This window comes from Staurois parvus, unplaced genomic scaffold (genome assembly GCF_062004578.1).
Source record: "Staurois parvus isolate SC_StPar_1 unplaced genomic scaffold, SC_StPar_1.0 ptg000580l, whole genome shotgun sequence".
NCBI classification, from domain to species: Eukaryota; Metazoa; Chordata; class Amphibia; order Anura; family Ranidae; genus Staurois; species Staurois parvus.
Genome location: NW_028318376.1, coordinates 1,997,660 through 2,018,748, shown reverse-complemented (window position 1 = coordinate 2,018,748; position 21,089 = coordinate 1,997,660). Strand labels below are relative to the sequence as shown.

Here is a 21,089-nt window from a genome sequence, read left to right as displayed (position 1 = left end):
CACTAAAAGTCTTGGTCATATGGACGTGTCCAGTGACAAATGAGGATTCAGAATTGGTGATCCGTGTGGAAACGGCTGAAAAACGCACTCACCAGAAGTAAGACACATAAACGCAGTGTGCATCTAGAGCTCATGGATCCTCAATCCAGAGGGGAGTAAAGCTGGTCCGGTTACAGGAATGGTGAATCCCTCCTCTGTGGATGCAGCAACAGATCCTCCTTCTCTCGATTAGGTGTAGAATTCCAAGATCAAGATTCTGCAAGCAAAAGCTTAAGAGCAGCTCATTGGCTCCCCAACTATCTTAATTTGCATTAAGCAGATCTAGTGTTCTGATTTGCCGATGCTCTGTCTTACGCAACTCTACTCACACTTTGGTGACGCCAAAGTGTGAGTAGAGTTGCGTAAGACAGAGCATCGGCAAATCAGAACACTAGATCTGCTTAATGCAAATTAAGATAGTTGGGGAGCCAATGAGCTGCTCTTAAGCTTTTGCTTGCAGAATCTTGATCTTGGAATTCTACACCTAATCGAGAGAAGGAGGATCTGTTGCTGCATCCACAGAGGAGGGATTCACCATTCCTGTAACCGGACCAGCTTTACTCCCCTCTGGATTGAGGATCCATGAGCTCTAGATGCACACTGCGTTTATGTGTCTTACTTCTGGTGAGTGCGTTTTTCAGCCGTTTCCACACGGATCACCAATTCTGAATCCTCATTTGTCACTGGACACGTCCATATGACCAAGACTTTTAGTGGACTTTTATTTGTCTTATTGTCACTACTTTTAGCGCTGCACTATTTTTATGTGGTTACATGTTTAAGACGTAATTTTCACAACAGACTGCGCATTTATTTAGCGCATTTTAAACATGAGTTAAAAATACATCTGCTTTTTTATTTCAGTAAATAATTATGCATACCAAGATCTGGAGGCTTCAGTTTTTTCAACTCGGATGTGTCATGGGTTCCATTTGTTAAACACTGTCCGTTTTCACATAACCTGCAAATAAAAAAAAAAAAAAAATCAAATGCTTAATGAAAAAAATACTAAAATGTCAGAAAACGAAACTTCCAACATAGTGAAAAACTACCAAAGGCAACAATAAACTTTTGAGCTACCAAGAGATGGATAAAAATCTGGCCAGTTCAGCAGAGACTGGATGAATTTCAATCCATGTATGGGTACTATGTTTGTATAGAAGTCGATCTACTGTTGGAAAATTCCCTCTCGATCAGCACTGCAGTGGCACTTTAAACCCCCCCACTTGAATGAAGTCTTTCTTCCATAGCCTTCCCTGTGCTGCACCCTTTTCTCATCTCCTTTATTCAGGCTGCAGTCATCCTCCTTTCCCTTTCTCTGTTGTGAAAAGGAACAGCTCTCTAACGTAACAGAAGTAACATTTACATTAGTGATCAACGTGGTTGTCAATCAATGCGATCAAAAGGCATACAGCCACTCTGTGCCATTTACTTATGATCTATACTACCTAATGACCAAAGGTAAAAACATGGACCTTTTAAACATCCACTCAGATTAAGCGCTTCAGCCACCAGCCATGTTACCACAAATGATGATCTGGAGGTTGCTAGGTCTTTGGTAACATTAAATGACACTCTGAAAGTGTTCTGAGTAATCTGTGATAAAACGTGAAAGAAAAGAAAAAAATCCATAGAAAAAAAAAACCCACTAACGACTGTCAACAAAAACAGCAATTACTAAATCATAAAAGCTGATTTTAACTGTATAACCAAAACATTTTTTTTCTAGAATCAAGCAGAGAAGGAAGGAATTCGAGCTACTGTCAAGCTTTAATTACTTGTGTCTCCATCCTTTTTTTTTTGCCTGCAACCATTACGACAAAGAAACCAAAGTATGGGAAATCTTCCAGTGCAGTCACCTGTACAAATGACAGCTGCCTAAAAAAGAATTCCCCTAACTTTGCAGAGATTTCCTCTCTTTTTGATCTTTGGTGAAAGAAAATCTCCCCAAAGGGATACACAGTGTAAGAAATAAAATGACAGAGTTTATAACCTTTAACCTAATCAAAACTGAAAGAAAAGGTTTTGGATAATGTGTTTTAAAATGTCAGTAGTACAACCGCCAAGGCTATGTTCCTTGGCCCATATGACTGGTGTGATTCCTGAATGCCAAAAATCAAATGTTGTGAGGCACAGCATGGACAGTGATAACAAGCAAGTTATGAAGTTTAATGAAATGTAAACTAGATTTACCAAGCCATGCATTGAGAAATCATATAGATCACACTTGAATGGGGCTAATATATTGACAGGCTGATCAGATGATAAGTGAGCTCCTTTTATTCTGCTAAATCCAGTCCACACAAACCCAACATGTTACCTTGGTATACTAAAAGTATGCAGTTTACTTTTTCCCGAGTGTAACTCTGGATACAATTAAAAAGGAAAACGAACAAGAATAACCTTACATTGTAAGCTCCTTGAGGGCAGGGACTGATGTGAATGTATAATATATGTAAATCAACAGCGCTATACAAGTACCTGAAATAAATAAATAATAGGAATACAAGGAGCATTAGCATCACAGCATCCTGCTAGTCATGTATAGAAAAAATGGTTAGGCAGTCCCACTTTATAAAAAGGAACTCTGGAAGCTGTGCAGCAGGCACAGGACAACAAAGACCTAGTCAGCAGAATGGGATGTGAACTCTCTGCAGCTACATTTTCTCCACTAGTAAATGACCATGCCTTGTTCTGTACTGTGTCTGTGTGGAGGTGGTAAGGCATTGAACACCCTTTAAACATGAAGTTGAACTGGGCTTTTATTTTCAGGGCACTCTAACATTCCAAAAAGGAGATTCCAGAGCACAGGAGAAGTAAAGCCAAGTTCTATTTTTCAAAGACGTGCTTGTAGTTTCAGCTGTTTACATTTCTAGATCTACCAATCATTCTGATACTTGGTCTTTTACTGAAAGCAATGCATTTTATCATGATATGCACAGTTGGAATTGTCTGGATTTTTTACAGTCTAGCTTTAACCTTTTTTCGAGCCATGCTCAAGAAAGCTTCAGAGAAAGCACAGTGCTGTGCCATGAGGAAAGCAGAGAGCAGTGAACTTTTCACATGAAATATGGCATTGTGTATACAGTGAAATCAGTCTTACCTAGAAAAAGACTTTATACTATGGCAGTGAAGAGGCAAGGGACGTGAATGTACAGGATGAGAAGAAGGGATTTTGTATTCACTATCATCATCTTCTGTTGAATTCCTTATTTTATCAGACAGAGAATGTAACAGTAAAGGACACCTAGAGAAAGGAAACATGTAGATAGTAAAAGACAACCCACATAAAGGTTTTATTTGCAAAATAGTTGTAGACGTGGTCTAGTTAAAGCCAGCCACCCTGGTGATATTGCTAACTGATAACGAAAAGGCAAAACTTTTTTTTTTCTAGTTTTAGATAGAGAGGAGAGGGATTTGTACCCCTGTCAGTTTTTACTGCAGTCTGTGTCTGTTTGCCAATAACACAAAGTAAAATAAACACAAAATTTTGGGTTGTCCCCAGAAAAGAGACGGGAAATGTTCCAATGGGGACACTAGTTTTGATGACTTAGGGGTCCTCAAGGATTTCCCTTAATTTGCAGTGATTTCTGTTTGGCTATGGGACAGGGAGTGAAGGTATATCTCCACAATGGGACGCAAATGGCAAACCCCCCCAAAAAAACAAATCTGACAGGAGTTATAACCCTCCCTTACTCAAAAATTAGTTTTGCCTATAGTTCTACTTTAATGGTATGTCCATTAAGCCTACATGAGAATCAAGTTACCAAAGTCAGTACTTTTTTACTCCAGGCACTGCTGCAGTGTACCAGTTTACCATCTCTTCTGGATCTGGGAACCCAAGGTTGTGAGCTAATCCCCTTTAAAACACTCACTGCAGCCTGATATGTCAGTATAACGTAGTTTTTGACATAATCAACCCCCCCCATTTTTTTATTTTTAAAGCAAGGGAAAGGGACCTAATGACGCTCTATGTTTGCTGCAATCACTGTTTTGACGACAGTGATGGACTTGCAGTTTGGTTTTAATTAAACTGATGGTCTGATGCAATTTAGCATCTCTGATCACAGCTTCCCACAACCTAACTGCATACAGTAATTAAAGCATTAATGTAGAACAATTTGCTGGCTCATAACACAAAGTAGTATAAAATACAAAGTAAACCTAAATGCTGGCCAAAACTGTCAAGTAAATAATGTCATATATACGGTCAGCCTCGGTCCACACTATGAATTGCATATGAAGCACACAGGAACCGCACCGCATTCCTTTTCAAATTTACAGGCAATTCAGTGAGGTGCGTATTGAGCCTATTCATTTTGAATGAGCTCAAATAGCAGCAAAGTCGTGCATGCACGTATTTTAGAACCACACTGCATCAGGACTACATGGACGTTTTGTACCATGAGATCCGATGCAGTGAAACACACTGCTTTTGCGACCTGCAGATCAGAAGGGCAGTGCAATTTTAATGTGGTGCAGGAAACAGGCTGATTGTGGGTTTCCCAAACTGCATTCTAGTGTGAACCTAGGCTAACTGTCAAATGATCAAGCACCACAAGAAGTAGAAGTGCATTAAAAAATATATTATACAATATATGCACAAAACATATACATTAAAGTTTCACTGCAATATAAAGGAGTACTAATGAATTTGTCTTCTTCCATTTATAGGCTTATAGAAGAGAGTTTAATAACCAGAAGGGTGATACAACATTAATTTATTTATTTTACATGGTTTAGAACTGTGGATTTCAAGATCCTATTTTAGAACCTCCTAAAAGTACACCTTTCTAGTTTTCTGCAAAGGCTTACAGGTGTTTGTGCTGCTGTCTTGCATACATTACTAATGATAATGGAACTTTAGTTAATCTCTAAGCAATTTGTGTTCATTTACATAATTAGCTCATTTATTTTTAACTACTGCCCACCCAGGCCATTTCTGTCTCTCCTACATGTAAAAATCATCTTTTTTTGCTAGAAAATTATTTAGAACCCCAAAACATTATATTTTAAAGCAGAGGCCCTAAAGAATAAAAATGATGGGTGTTGCAATTTTTTATGTCATACAATATTTACGCAGAGATACAAACACATCTTTTAAAATTACACTAATTTCAATACTCAAACCCAACAAATACCCCATTTTTTGCTAAAATATAAAAGATGATGCTATACCGAGTAAATAGATACCTAATATGTCACACTTTAAAACTGCACACACTCGCGGAATGGTGCAAAACTATGGTACTTGTATTTGTTCAACCACTGCATGCGAGCACGTAGGGACGGGGTGCTTTAAAAAATTTTTTAAAACTGTTGCTTTTTCTTTTTTTTTACCACTTTTATTCCTATCACAAGAAATGTACACATCCCTTGTGATAGAAAGAAGGAATGACATGTCCTCTTTGTGGAGACATCTGAAGTTTATAAGACTCTAGATCTCTCCTCTACCCCGGAAGGCATCAGATCAAAAAAAAAAGCGAGCTGATGCTTTCCAGAAAAAAAATGGCAGGGTATACATCTGCCAGAACCAGAAGTGATGTTGCTTCCACACTTCCAGGACCATAAAGATGACCAAGGACCAACTGGTCCACGGCCAGTTCTATGATTACCCAGCCACGCCGCTGGATCAGATACTGGGTTCCCCAGTTGTAAAGGAGAGCCTAGAGAGGCGCCAGTGAGCGGTGGACATCCCCTGCCACTGCCTGTAAAAGAAATCCAGCAGCTAATTATCCACTAGTATGGCTTTTACATCACAGGGAATTGCTGGCTGGAAAGAAAAAAAAAAGAAGAAGATCACCATCCAAGTACAACCACTGAAAGTCCAGGACATCATATGGCATCCTATTGGCGGAAATTTGCTAAATAACGCTAGTATACTTACCTAAAATTCACTGTTATCTTGTCATGATCTCTATATGGGAAATCTGTACCATGTGTGTATATTATTATTAATAAAGTATCGGATTAAAAAAAATTAAAATAAAATAATTTTCATTAAAATTATTTTATTTTTCATTAACTCCAAAGCAAAACTTTAATTTTACTCTATACAAAACTGTGAACCCTACTGGGTAGATTTATCCTCGGTTACTGTTCCATAATAAAGGTACAGCACAACAGCAATAATTTAGTAAGACTAGGGGAAAATGAGAACCTGAATCTACTATGTACTGCTCTCCGTAACTCCAATGGAGTTTTTCTCATTGTTGGAGATCGTCACATTGGAGTTTTCCCTCTCCCTGCTCAGGATCTCCCAAACATAACCATAGAAACTATGAAATAGAGTTTCTGACCCTTCTCTACTATATGCAAAACCAAATACAACATTGTAGAAAATTTGACTAGAGTTACATCTCAACTCCCCCACAATCCCAAGAAAGAATGGGTATGCGAACATTAAAAAGCAATCAGAATGTATTGAACTGCACAAAGCTGTTAGTCTAACATATTTCAGGCACTGAAAGCTGGAGGAGGCAGTATTTAGTCAGTTTGCAATATTACATCAGCTACATTTTGAGGTAAAAAACAATAAAAAGTACAGAATATAAAAAGTTAAAAAATACCATAAAAATTAATCAATAACCAACCTTTTATCCGGAAGGGAGCTACAGTACAATGCAAGCAATATTTTTAAGTTCTTAAAATAATGAAATATCAGCATCAACAAAAATAGGCAGGTGGGTACAAGGAAAATTGTTTCAGTGGCAAAACTGAATGGAGACTAATGGAAGGGGAAATGCATTTTATCTTAGCTCTCTCTTAATAGATACAATAGAGCAATTTTACAGACTTGGTCCTTAAAATTGTATGGTGAAGTTTTAAATACAGAGTAGTTTGACATACAGAAAAAAAAAACCCAGCAAAAAGCATTATTGATTTTTTTTTTCCAGTTACAAAGCATTATAGGAAAAAGATGTTCCATTTACAGTACTGTTTCTGTTACTAAAAGAAATGGTCTGTTTTTTATTTCTCCATGGCGTTACACTATTGTAAAGAAGAATATCCCATTCTAAGGTCAGGGGCAATGTGCAAATGCCTCGTTATAGTATAAGTGTTGAAATACATAGTGATTAAAAATAAGTAACGTTTGTACTATGGGGAAAAAAATATGTAACTGTTGTTCTGCATCTCTGAAGGTGGCTGATTTTCTGCCTGCTTTTTATTAGGGGTTTGCTATTTTCGTTAAGTGACAGATCTGATTCAGAGGATAAAATTAGACCACAATTGGTCCTGACATTTCAATTGTAGCTGCATAACCAATTCTATTGGGCAGAGCAGAATGGAGTAAAAACAATATCTTGTGTAGATAGATTATGCCAGCAGAATTATGATATTAAAGCGATAGTGGCTGAGAGATTCAGAAAAGCTGTCATTTTCAAAATCTGGAGGAAAAGATATCATGATGTTCAGAGGTGTGTAAAATGGAGTTCAAATGTAATAGGAGAGAGAAATATGATCACCAGAGGTAGAATGAAGCCAAGACTCTACTCATATAACTGTTGTAATGATCGCTATTTTTTTTTTACACATGGTATGAGTATTATATTTTATATATTTCTTACACAGTACACACACCTATATACCACTTTACATATTATAGATGATATTAGAATGGCATGTGATTGGATTAACATACAACGTGCTAATGGATTTGGAAACTTTTTCTAAAAAAAAATTCATAAACTGAATCCAGAATAAAAATAATTAAAGTAATCTGTTACAGATACAGGTGTAACTCGGTTAAAGTAACTGTCAGTTTACAAAATGAAAATTCATTGAGAATAATGCATCAGTTTACACATTTTTTACAGATTTTTTTTCTCAATACGAAGAGTATGCCGGATTTTTTTTTCTTCACTATAGCTCACAGAATTAGCTGTCACTTTCCCTGGAGCTAAAGGATACTTTGTTTCTTTTATCTCAGGAAACAAACTAAAGGGAAACTTTCTTCCCTCATGAACATGCAAATCAGTGCATAATTTGTTAGACATGTTTTTCTTTTGAATTTTTTGTTGCTATTCTCTCAGTGTTACAATACACCTACCATTCAATTTTTAGACTGATAGTTTCTTTGTGAGTGGGAAAACATTCAAAATCGGCAGGGGATCAAATACTTATTTCCTTCACTGTAGTATGACCATGTGTGGAGTGTAGGGGGTTTTACTTGATAATATATAAGGGTCAGGTGGTAATCAAGAAGTCATACACAGATCTTTCTCAATGGAATGTATGATCATATATGAGAGGAAGTGTACACATGACTTCAAATAATAAGAAAACTTTGCTGCTTACAATAATATTCTATGACGATTTACACACACTGCTTGGTGGAATTGATATTGCCCATCTGGGTTTGAGGCCACACCATATACACCTCTGGGACTGACCTGATAAAACTACTGTACTAATGCCTGCATCCTACACCATACACAAACCACAGGGAACCTGACATGGGCAGGAAGATGCAAGATCTTCATCCTACGATGATGGACACCAGTGATCAGCGGTATGACTGTTCACCTCTATGATGAATATATGTTACTTCAGAGACTGGTCTGCTCACCAGAGAACAAATTATACATGACATGAAGTTCTCTACTGTTACCTGTATTCATCACAGACAATCAATAATGATCATCAGCACAGAGCACCCATTACCCATCTTTCTCCCCCCCACTTCCCCACATTTTTTTTCTAAAGTGCTTTATTACTGCTCAAAAAAACAAACAAACAAAAAAAAAACATGCTTGTTAGTACTAGCACATTTTTAAAACTGAAATTCTCAAGTGAACATAACATTCTCTTTAATGAAGGAAAAAAAACATGATATTTTCTACTGCTCCAAATGAGACAGCTGAGAAGTTCAGTAGTGAAGGAGTAATGAAAATATCAGCACTGTGTCTGCTAATACAAACACTTGCCCTGCTGTGTTATTAACACCAGTCTAAAGGGGTTTGTGGACAAAGATGCTTGTATAATGGCACTCGTATATATTAGGTTTTTTTTTCTTTTTTTGCACAAATGCAAACATTCTTTCCTCCACTGTATTGCACTACTAGGAACACATGTTTGCTAATACTATATTTAATACTATAAATTCCCATGAGAACATGACATTTCAGAAATGAATAAGAGTCAATTTGAGAGTTTCTAGTGTTCTGCAGAGAATAGTGGAGGAGTAATGGAAATATCAGTACCGTGTCTACAAACACAAATGCTTTCTTTGCTGCATTATTATGACCAGCCTCCAGGTGCTGGTAAATTTACTGATTTTTAGTATTTTGTACGGAGATCAGTTTTAGCCACAGACTATAATCAGAAGTATTTAACCACTTGCCCGCTGCCCCATAGCAGATGTACTGCTACAGGGCAGCTTCACTAGGCAAAATCACGTAAATATACATGATTTAGAATTTCCGGGTGGGGGGCATGTGGAAAATGATGGGCCTTACCCACGCTGCTATTCGCTCCTGAGGATGTCAATAACCGGGTCCCGGCTAGCGATTTTCGGCCAGGACTCGATGATCCTCTACACAGCAGAGAGAAAGAAAGCAGCACGTCTGCTTAGTAAAATAGTACACAACAAAATCAATCCCTAACAAACCGTTAAGCCTTTGATCACCCCAGATATTAACCCCTTCCTGCCAAGTGTCATTAGTACAGTGCCAGTGCTTTTTATTAGAACAGATGACTGTATTAGTGTCAATGGAGATGTCAGTTCCCTCCAGTGTCAGAATGCCCGCCACAGTTGCTGATCGCCACCATTACCAGTATAACAAAATAACTAAAAATTCCAGTATATATACCGCCATTTGTAGATGCTATAACTTTCACGTGAAACAATTCATAAACACTTATTGAGATTTTTTTTGTTTAGCAAAGACATGTAGCAGAATACATTGTGGCCTAAATTTATGACAATTTTATTGGATATATTTTATAGCAAAAAGTCAAAAATATTGGGGGGGGGTTTTCCCTAAATTTTTTTGTTTATAGTGCAAAAAATAAAAATCGCAGAGAAGATCAATTACCACCAAAAGAAAGCTCCATTTGTGGGAAAAAATGACAAATTTCATTTATATACAGCATTGCATGACCACGCAATTGTCAGTTAAAGGAATGCAGCGCTCTATAACAAAAAATGGCCTGGTGCAGAAGGGGGTAAATCATCTGGAGGGCAAGTGGTTAAAAAAAAAAAAAACAGACATTATCTGATTCTGATAAATAAGCCCCTTACAATAGTATTGTTCCAAATAAATAATTTTAAATTAGACTTGGCATCTTTTAACTTTGACAAGTATCACCTTTAAAACATTTGCCTTTACTTTGAATATGGTATTTTGTGCCACACTGAATTATTCTACCACAGGCTATTAACACTCAAAATGTATTTTATTTATTGTTAAAAATGTAAAGCTCTCATCTAAGAGCCCATTGAACACTGTTCCTTACTTTTCTTTAGAAGCATTTTAATACATGCGATATCCATTTCTATGGATGATGTAGGATTAACAACAAAAAACAAAAACATGCTTTAGCCAAGTTTACATTTGTAGTGGGGAGGCAATAAAAAATTACAGCCCTTTAAGCTGCAAAGGCAGCCACAGGATTGTAAACTTTTCATGGCTGTGATGCTTTGCTTCATGGCGTGGCAAGATTTATACCCGCTTTATATTAACTTTAATGGAATGCTTTTGGAGGCCAGTAATTCCTGCTGAATGGGACCCTGTCAAGTAAATGGGGCCATGCCATTAACTGCCTTGAAACAACTTGCACTGCAGTGGGGCAGGCTTTCAGAAATTAAAGTAGAAATATAGGCACACTTTTTTTTTCATTTTGCATAGAAGAAGGGAGGGTTACAACCCATCAAATTGTCTTTCACCATCCGTTTCCCATTGCAGAGATTTCCATTCACTTCCTGTCCTATAGCCAAACAGGAAGTGGAAGGAAATCCCTGCAAATTAGGGAATTCCTTGGGGACCCCCAGGTCACTAGAACTAGTTTCCATTCATTTTCTGGGAACAACCCAAAATTTGTGTTTTTCTTTTACTTTCAATGATAATGGTAAAAAGGAAAATAGAGAGAGTGAATCTCCTTAATGGGGACACAGACAGCAGCTGACAGGTGTTATAATATCTTACCACTCTATCCAAAACTAAAAAAAATAAGTTTTGCCTTTAATTATATTTTAAAACAGGCAGTGAGGATGATACATAACTGTCAAACACCCTCTGAAAAGTGGTCCACTGCGGATTGATCTTCAGATGGCATTGCTAATGTAGAGTCCTTACTGAATAAACAGTGCCTTTGGTTGAAAAGCATAATAAAAAAGTATAATTTTGTATTTAGAAAAACACAAATTTGTGCCAAAGTGTCACTGCCACCTAAATGCATAGAATGCAGTAGCATGCATACTCACAGTTATTTTGGTTGCAATGCACAGAATCTAGGTGTAAGAACACTCTAAAGTTCAAGATAACCAAGTTAATTAATAGGCCCAATTACTAGCAACCAGAACAGAGAAACACAGTTTTCAAGCATAAGCAGTCTTTTGGGACCAATACTGTGTTTGCAACAGCTACAATTCATAAGCAAACAAGAACACACATTTTTAAGCTCTCCATGTAATTGGCTGTAAAACAAAACTCTCAGAGATGCTTGTATTACAACAATTTGAAGGACAATCATTCAAAACATTAACGGTACAGCAATTACTGAATTTGTTTGGCTTTCTAGCTAGACAAGCCAAATCATATATCTTTCCTTTAAACATTTATTAACACACCTTTCACTGCACCTAAAGAGCGTGGGGAGTTCTGTATCTTTATTTGCGTTGGCTATTCTTGAGAAGCATGAAAAAATGTTTGCTGCATATTGGTGCAGTTTCTAGCAAGCACATATTCTTTAGGGTTGAATGGTAGAACCTGTCAAATGCATAACCCTGAACCCTGCAAAAAACATACAGAAGAAGCATAGAAAAAAAAACACTGCAAAGCATGAAAAATGTACTTAAAAAAGCAAATCAAAAACTTGTTGAGAAGTGTAAATGGATTCTATGGGGGCACTGGTGCGTGCTCACTCCCAAGCCCTACCCTAAGAATCCATAAGACACAGATGTAGCTTGGCATCCGCCCCCACACTTCTCATTGGCTCACTGGCTTTCACTGACAGCAGTGAGAGCCAATGGCTCCAGCTGCTGTGTCTCAGCCAATGAGGAGAGAGAAAACCAGGACAGCTGAGGCTCCTGTGTACAGCACTGGATCGAGAGGGGCTCAAGTGAGTATTAGGCAGGCTGTTGGGGGAACAGCACACAGAAGGTTTTTTTACCTTCATGTACAGATGTAAGGCAAAAAACATTTAGCCTTTACAACCATTTTAATATTTCTGGGACTCTAAAACATCTAAAAAATGTATGAAACTAAAAAATGGGCCTATAGCTACAGGATCATATATACATATAAAGGTCACATTATAGTAAACATGTGCTAAATACCTTTTAGAGAGTCTTTCCCTCATTCACATGACTGCATTAGTTCCAGATCAGAAAGGCTGGACACAAGGGGGATGTCATCCGGTGAACAGGGACTGCAGAAATGCTGTGAGGTCTGGCAGAGTGTGCTGTGCTTTAACTGCCCATGTGTGAAATCAAGCAGGACAAAAAAAAATGTGGAGTTGTGGCTTTTTTCTAATAAACTTAGGGCTTGTTCACACGTGTGTCAATGCCCTATGTTTTTACAGCATTTATTCAGCATTTTTTAAAGCCTCATAACCACCCTTCTACGCCTGCCATGAATTTTACAATGCCACCACACAGTGCTATTCACACAGGAGTGGTAGTGTTGTGTTATGTTAAAAATTAGTCAGGATGTCGCTTTCATGAGGCACTGACATTTGCCACCCGTCTCCATTGATTTCAATGGTAATGCTCTGTAACTGCACCTTAACGGCACCTAAAGCATTTATGGCATGTTATTGAAGCATTTATAAAGTGTTAGCTGTGCACTGGGGAAGAGACAGTGGAGGTTCCTGTATCCCTGAATGTACTAGGAAATAATAGGGAACTGGGACAGAGCAGCTCCAATCACTTCATCTTTGTACACAGTAGCTGTGTGATAACATAGCTCTGTGGTAACTCCATTTGCTTCTATGTGTGGGCAAAATGATCAAATCAGCCAGCAATATTGACAGTGCCAAGCAGGAGCAGAGGGATTGAGTATCATTGCCAGTGGTAAAGCTTTTTGTGTTAGCAAAGCCAAGCTGGACCAAGTCAAGTGCCAAAGAGATCGAAGTATACAAATCCATCTTGCAGAGACTTCACAAAAATACCCGCTATCAAATCACAACTTAACCAAACTTTAAAGTTAGTCATATCCTCTACATCACTTCCCCTGTAAGCACTTCCCACTAAAAAAGCTACACTTTCATGGGTATTTATCGAACATTTTTGAAGCTTTTTCCAACATCTTCACAAATACAATGAAAACACATCATAAATGCAATATGACTGTTAATGAGCATTGCTTCATTCTTCATAATCAACACATGTGTACGAGTGCATCAGTGCTCATTTGAGAATAGTGTCAAGCAGTATCCCTTTCAATGAGTCAGCCTATATGCCAAATGATTTCCCCATTCAAGTCAATGAAGGAAGCGTTCTAGCCAAGCCAAGTTGGGCACAATGAAGGCAAAGAGGCAAGTATTATATCTAGTGTCTAACCAGCTTGCTTTCAGAACATTCTGACCAAGCTTACTTTAAAATTTCGGCTGCCATAGAACTCTTCCGTGTAAAATTGAAAATAGATCTCTCCAAAGCAATGTAACATTTCAAAATACAAGAAAAATTACATTAATTGCAGCTCAATCACTGAATGTACAGAAGAGCAAGGAGTGTATATGAAAAGGAAGATGATATAGTGTAATAAATATTACAGTTTATTTTCCAAAGAATGACATTGAACTGTACAGTAAATGAATACATCGACTGTTGGCAAAGTTGAAATTCGCATATATTTTGCTCTGCTTTACAGAGAACAATGAATAGCTCCTAAAAGCTGGGTTATTATTAATCAAGCACACTCTTACCTTCTGCAGTGTTAAATCAGAGCTATCAGAATATTTTTATCAGAATCATAACCCGTGGGTGCCGTGTGGAGAAAACTTCCATACTAGAGATCAACATTTTAAAGTGGATAAAAAAGCAATTTTTTTTTCACCTTGCTGCATTAGGCTTAAAAACCCCCCAAAAACCTTTTTGCTCCTCCCAGCCCCCACTTAAACATTTACCTGAGCCTGATCTCGCTCCAGAGCTGTGTCTGTCTGCAGCAGCTTTTCTCCTCTCTCTCCTCTCATTGGCTCCTGCTGTTGTCAGTCAAAGCCAGTGAGGAGTGATATAGGGGGAGTGTCTATGGACACACACAGCCTGGCTCGGGAGTAAGCCTGCACAAGTGCCCCCATAGCATCCGCCTTGCTAAGGGGGTACTCAGAAGTCAGGAGTGACATCAGAAGAGGTGGCTCAGGGCTATTCTGTGTAAAACCATTATACAGATCAGGTAAGAAAAACATGTTTGATCTTTTGAGAATAAAAAGCAGCTTTACAATCACTTTAGTGAGGAGGGCACTACCATTCTCAAGGTAACATTGCCTTTAGAAAAATTAGCTATGGCCCCAGAACATCAATTGTTAAACTTACAGGGGTTGGGCACAATTATGGAAACACCAGGTAAACAAACCAAATTATTACGCAATATGGTGTTGGACTGCCTTTGCCTGGAAACTGACAAATATAAGTCTTGGATGGTGGATAATGGAACCTTACACTGCTCTTCAGGCAAAAATCAATTCAGTTCTCACAGAGATGACGGGAGGCAGAAAACAAGCCTGAACCTTGTTCTCTCAAATTGACCATAGTGGTTCTAGGATATTGACGAATGTGGCGCACTGGGAAGGTGCGAGACTTCATCTGCATGCTCGCCAAACCACGATTGGACAACACCAGCTGTGTGAATCGGAGCATCATCATCTTGGTAAATGGTGCTGTTTTCAGGAAACAATGTTTTCACCATGGGGTGCACATGGTTGGCCAAAATTTGTACCTAGTCTCTGGCAGTGACTCTACCTTTCAAGGTGATGATGGGGCCTGCAGAATACCAAGATATGGCTGCCCAAACCATGATTGCACCGCCACCATGCTTTACCGTTGGCACAAGACAGTCCTGGTCGTAAGCTTGGGACAGTGTTTGCCACACGTAAACACGTCCAGCGGTTGGGAACCGTGTGAAGCTCGATTCATCAATTACAGTCCTCCATTGATCAACAGTCCACAATTTATGGGTGTTGCTCCACTTCTAAGCATTAATATTGGTCACTAGTGGTTTGGCAATTGAAGCTTGCCCATGAATGTTTTGCTTATGGAATTCCCTCCACACAGTTTTTGTGCACACGGACATTGGACGACTGAGATTGAGCTCTGCAGTCACTTTTGCAGTAGTTTTCTTATTTTGGGTCACAATCCAGCGCAATGTCTTTTTGTCTCTTTCAGTCAAAAACTGTATATGCTGTCATAACCTTTGATACTGTACCTCGTGACACTGCAAATTGGCAACTTCAGTCACAGAGGCACCAGCTAAGTTGGTACCATCAGTTTGTCCTCTTTGAAACGCTGAAAGTTCTGACAGGACTCTGTATTACTAGAAGTGCATGCAGCGAATGACGAAAGTAAGGCTTCCCACCTGTTAGCTAGGTGTCTCAACACACAGCGGAAGTAAAAGAATACTAAAAACATGAAACATGTCATCACTTTCACATGTGCAAATCATGTAGTGTTTCCATATTTCTGTTACACGTGTGTGTGTGTGTGTATATACACTGCTCAAAAAAATTAAAGGAACACTTTTTAATCAGAGTACAGCATCAAGTCAATTAAATTCCTGGGATATTGATCTGGTCAGTTAAGTAGCACAGGGGGTTGCTAATCTGTTTCAGCTGCTTGTTGCTGGTGTTAATGAAACAGGTGCACTAGATGGGCAACACTGAGACAACCCTCAAAACAGGAATGGTTTTACAGGTGGAAGCCACTGACATTTTTTTCCCTACTCATCTTTTCTGACTTTTTCACTAGTTTTGCATTTGGCTACGGCCAGTGTCACTACTGGCAGCATGAGGCGATACCTGAACCCTACAAAGGAATGGCACATCAACATGTGCCATTGCCAAAAGGTTTGCTTTGTCTCCCAGCACAGTCTCAAGAGCATGGAGGGGATTCCAGGAGACAGGCAGTTACTCTAGGAGGGCTGGACAAGGCTGTAGAAGGTCCTTAACCCATCTACAGGACTGGTATCTGCTCCCTTGTGCAAGGAGGAAAAGGATGAGCATTGCCAAAGCCCTACAAAATTACCTTCAGCAGACCACTGGTGTGAATGTCTGAATAAACAATCAGAAACAGACTTCTTTTTATGAGGGTGGCCTGACGTCCTCTAATGGGTACTGTGCTCACTGCCCAGCACCATAGAGCACGATTGGCATTTGCCATTGAACACCGGAATTGGCTGGTCCACCACTGGTGTCCTGTGCTTTTCACAGATGAGAGCAGGTTTACCCTGAGCACGTGTGACAGACGTGAAAGGGAGAAGCCGTGGAGAACGTTATGCTACCTGTAACATCATTCAGCATGACTGTTTTGGTGGTGGGTCAGTGATGGTCTGGGGAGGCATATCCATGGAGGGATGCACAGACCTCTACAGGCTAGACAATGGCACCCTGACTGCCATCTGGTATCGGGGATGAAATCCTTGGACCTATTGTTAGACCTTACGCTGATTCACGACAATGCCCGGCCTCATGTGGCGAGAGTATGCAGGCAGTTCCTGGAGGATGAAAAAATTGATACCACCGAATGGCCCCCACGCTTGCCTGACCTAAATCCGATAGAACACCTCTGGGATATCATGTTTTGGTCCATCCGACACCACCAGGTTGCACCTCAGACTGTCCAGGAGCTCAGTAATGCCCTGGTCCAGATCTGAGAGGAAATACCCCAGGATACCATCCGTCTCATTACAAGCATGCATACAAACATGTGGGGGCCATGCAAACTACTGAGCACCATTTTGAGTTATTGCAATAAAATGTCAGCAAAATGGACTAGCCTGCATCATTTTTTCACTTTGATTTTTTGGGTGTCTTTGAATTCAGTCCTCTGTAGATTGATAATGTTAATTTCCATCAAACGGTGGGATATCCTTACGTTCCTAGCACATTACCCAGTCCATTTCAATATAGATATCCAGCATATTTTTCCCAACTGAGATCTGATGTGTTTTCAACGTGTTCCTTTACTTTTTTTTTTGAGCAGTGTGTGTGTGTTATATATATATACACACACACACTATATTGCCGAAAGTATTGGGATATCCGCATTTACACGCACATGAGCCTTAATGGCAGCCAGTCTTATTCCGTAGGGTTCAATATTGAGTTAGCAAACCCTTTGCAACTATAACAGCTTCAACTCTTCTGGGAAGGCTGTCCACAAGGTTTAGGAGTGTGTCTATGGGATTGTTTGACCATTCTTTCAGAAGCACATTTGGGAGGGAAGTCACTGATGTCGGACAAGAAGGCCTGGCTCGTAGTCTCCGCTCTTATTTATCCCAAAGATGTTCTATTGAATTGAGGTCAGGACTCTGCGCAGGCTAGTCAAGTTCCTCCACCACAAACTCGCTCATCCATGTCTTTATGGACCTTGCTTTGTGCACTGGTGCGCAGTCAAGTTGGAACAAGAAGGGGCCATTCCCAAACTGTTTCCACAAAGTTGCGAGCATGAAATTGTCCAAAATGTCTTGGTATGCTGATGCCTTAAGAGACCCCTTCACTGGAACTAAGGGGCCAAGCCCAACCCCCAACTACTGAAAAACAACCCTACACCATAATCCCCCCTCCACCAAACTTTACACTTGGCACGATGCAGTAAGGCAAGTACCGTTCTCCTGGCAAAAGCCAAACCCAGACACGCCCATCAGATTGCCAGACAGAGTAGTGTGATTCGTCACTCCAGAGAACACGTCTCCACTGCTCTAGAATCCAGTGGGGCGTGGTTTACACCACTGCATCCGACATTTTGCATTGCAGTTGTTGATGCAAGGCTTGGATGCAGCTTCTCAGCCACAAAAACCCATTCCATGAAGCTCTCTACGCATTATTGTGTGCTAATTTGAAGACCGCATGAAGTTTGGAGATCTTTAGCTATTGACTCTGCAGACAGTTGGCGACTTCTGGGCACTGTGCACTTCACATGCGCTGACCCTTCTCTGTCATTTTAAGTGGTTCCACTTCGTGGATGAGTTGCTGTTATTCCTAGTGGTTTCCACTTTGTTTTAATACCACTAACAATTGACCATGGAATATTTAGTAGCAAGGAAATTTCACAGATGGACTTCTTGCACAGGTGGCAACCTATCACAGTACCACAATTGAATTCACTGAGCTCCTGAGAGCAACCCATTCTTTCACAAATGTTCGTAGAAGCAGTCTGCATGCCTAGGTACTTGATTTTATACTCCTGTGGCCAACGATTTGGAGGGGTGTCCCAATACTTTTGGCAATATAGTGTATATATAATATATGCTCAAAACCATCCAAAAATGTTGCTAAATTTTTTTTTTATAGCTGTATATACAGTACTAAAACAATTAAAATGCATACTGTATATTAGACCTATTTTATCTGCCAACGGGTTTGTATTTCTGTCCACCCAGTTCCAATGTACATATCCAGATTTGTGGCTTAACTTTTCTATGCGGGAATTCAGAAATATGTTTTTATTACTGAAAAGGCCCTGATAAAGGGGGATTTGTGTTTAACCCCTAACATGCACTGGCTATCAACTTTTGATGAAAACATTTGTGACAAACAAAAATGAAAGGATAACTCGACTTTTGTGGGTGAAAAAATTTTTTAATCTGCAGCGTGCACAGAACATGGTGTACAGAACATCCCCCAGAAATGTAATACCCTGCTTGCGTGATTGGCTTACCATTTTTCCCAGAAGTCTGCACAAATATACAAACCAGGTTCTGAGCATCCCGTGCAACAAAAATGTCAATTTTGGTAAGATACTGTCAAAAGGAACATCACGTCTAAAGGGATGCAGCAGCAGTCGCTCCCATACAGATTTACTCAGCATATGGACACAAAACAGCTATTCCTTCAGACTAACAAAAGGCAGGGATCTGCAATAAAGTTTGTTAAAATCACTGCAATGTACATACTGTAGATCACCCAGATGGGGAATTTTTTTTTCTCAACAAAGGTGGAGTTACTCTAAGGTTAGATGGATCCCTATGGCTTGCCTCATCCTTTCACTCTATTTAAATTTGACTTTCCCGCAGTTGTTTTACTGGCAATTAGAGAGCTACTATGTGTTGGCAAGAATCTGATTCATCCAGACCCACCACCAAAGCTTAACGTTTTGGTGCGTCACCATACTAAGGCTACTTTCACAATGCTTTGTTGCAAAAATATGTTAAGAATACATATGCGCTTTTGCCAGGTTTTTACCTCATTTCTCAAAAATGACCAAAAATGCAACCGTGAATGCGCTTTTGATGCGTTATTCATTTATTTCAATGGGAAGGTACTTTTTTTTAACCAAAACAAACATGCACCAAAAATGCAGCCTGCTAGAAAACCGGAACATACCCACAACTGACCAGTGTGAAGCGTTCCATAGCATTTAATGGCGTTTTTCTTGTGCTTTTTTTAATGAAAAAACTGAAGAAAAACTGATCAGTGTGAAAGCAACCTCACTCCAATAAAACATTGAATGAGTGGATTCACGCCTACAGCGGAACAACTCTGCACCTGAGCACCACAAATCAAAAATACTATTTAATTCATTTTTAATTTTTTGAAAGCAAAGCAACCCCCTTCCCATCCATGTCTCCATGCTTTATTTTGCTAGCCATCTTGAGTAAGGCAAATTATTTATGTAGCATTTAATTCCTGGAATCCGTCTGCCCTTAGTTTAGGCATGCAGACAGGAAGGTGAGCTTAGGTGACAAAGCCCCTCCTCCCCTCCTGAAGACCCCTGGGATGAATAGAATTGTCTAGGCCTGAAAACCAAGAAGTAAAAGAAAAAAAAAGAAAATAAATAAAAATAATATACATTCCAATCTATTTACTAATGCTGGCAGCATAAGGATTAAAAATAGTAAATGTTGATTGAGAGTGAAGTCCCACTTTAATCTAGAATTTGAACCTTTCAGCTACATATATATTTATACTACAATCACTTCAAAGCCTATTAATTACACCCAGGTGATATTCATTCAATAAATTATGTGACTTGGAAAAGAACTAGCTGCACTAGTGAGAATTTGTGTGTGTCAAATGAAATAGATCTAAGCTTCTGTAATCCAGTTATTTTAAGTTTTTTTTTTTCATTCAAATTAATTTCAATTACTTTGCAGAGATCCACTTCCATTTTTACATGAAAGTCTGTTTCTGTTGATCAATGTACAAAAAAAAAATATAGTTCAATAGTAATAAAACAGGAAAATTTCCTAGGGGTACACACTTTTTATAGGCACTTTTGAATTTAAAATATATAAAATGATTCCTTATTAAATACATAAAAAATAGATACTTTATTAAAAATACATAACGAAGTTAAGGGGTGTTTTAATAGTATCTGCCTAGATTCTTAATATTTACTTACAAAGGTTTTTCCATAGAGGAAGATTAGTTAGACTATGCAGAATAAAAGCCTGAAGCTAAAATCATTTTTATTTAATTTTGGAGAAGAGATAGCTGTAAACACCTGACAGAGCTCATATCTAAATTAAGAAATGGACCACGCTCTCATACATTAAAAGTATTACAAAAATATAATAAAGGTATATATGAAACCATAAATTCAAATATATACACAATGAAAAGTGTAGGCAATTAAAAGTCCATTATCAATAATAATTCTAACATGGTGCTCAGTGCTAAAAAAAAATGTTCACATATCTTTGGGCTAATTTTAGTCAGGCGACGAGCAACTCTTA

At 38.8% G+C, this 21,089-nt stretch overlaps 1 protein-coding gene across 5 annotated transcripts in view; it reads right to left on the bottom strand.

Annotated features, from left to right (window-relative positions):
- Positions 1 to 21,089, bottom strand: part of CBLB (Cbl proto-oncogene B) — a 263,546-nt gene that overhangs the window by 42,547 nt on the left and 199,910 nt on the right. For all 5 annotated transcript variants that reach the window (XM_089692244.1, XM_089692245.1, XM_089692243.1 and 2 more), the window contains 2 exons: positions 3,143 to 3,286; positions 921 to 1,000 (listed from right to left, as the gene is read on the bottom strand). In XM_089692244.1, the coding sequence (XP_089548370.1) occupies positions 921 to 1,000; positions 3,143 to 3,286 (224 nt within the window). The remainder of the gene's footprint in view (positions 1 to 920; positions 1,001 to 3,142; positions 3,287 to 21,089) is intronic.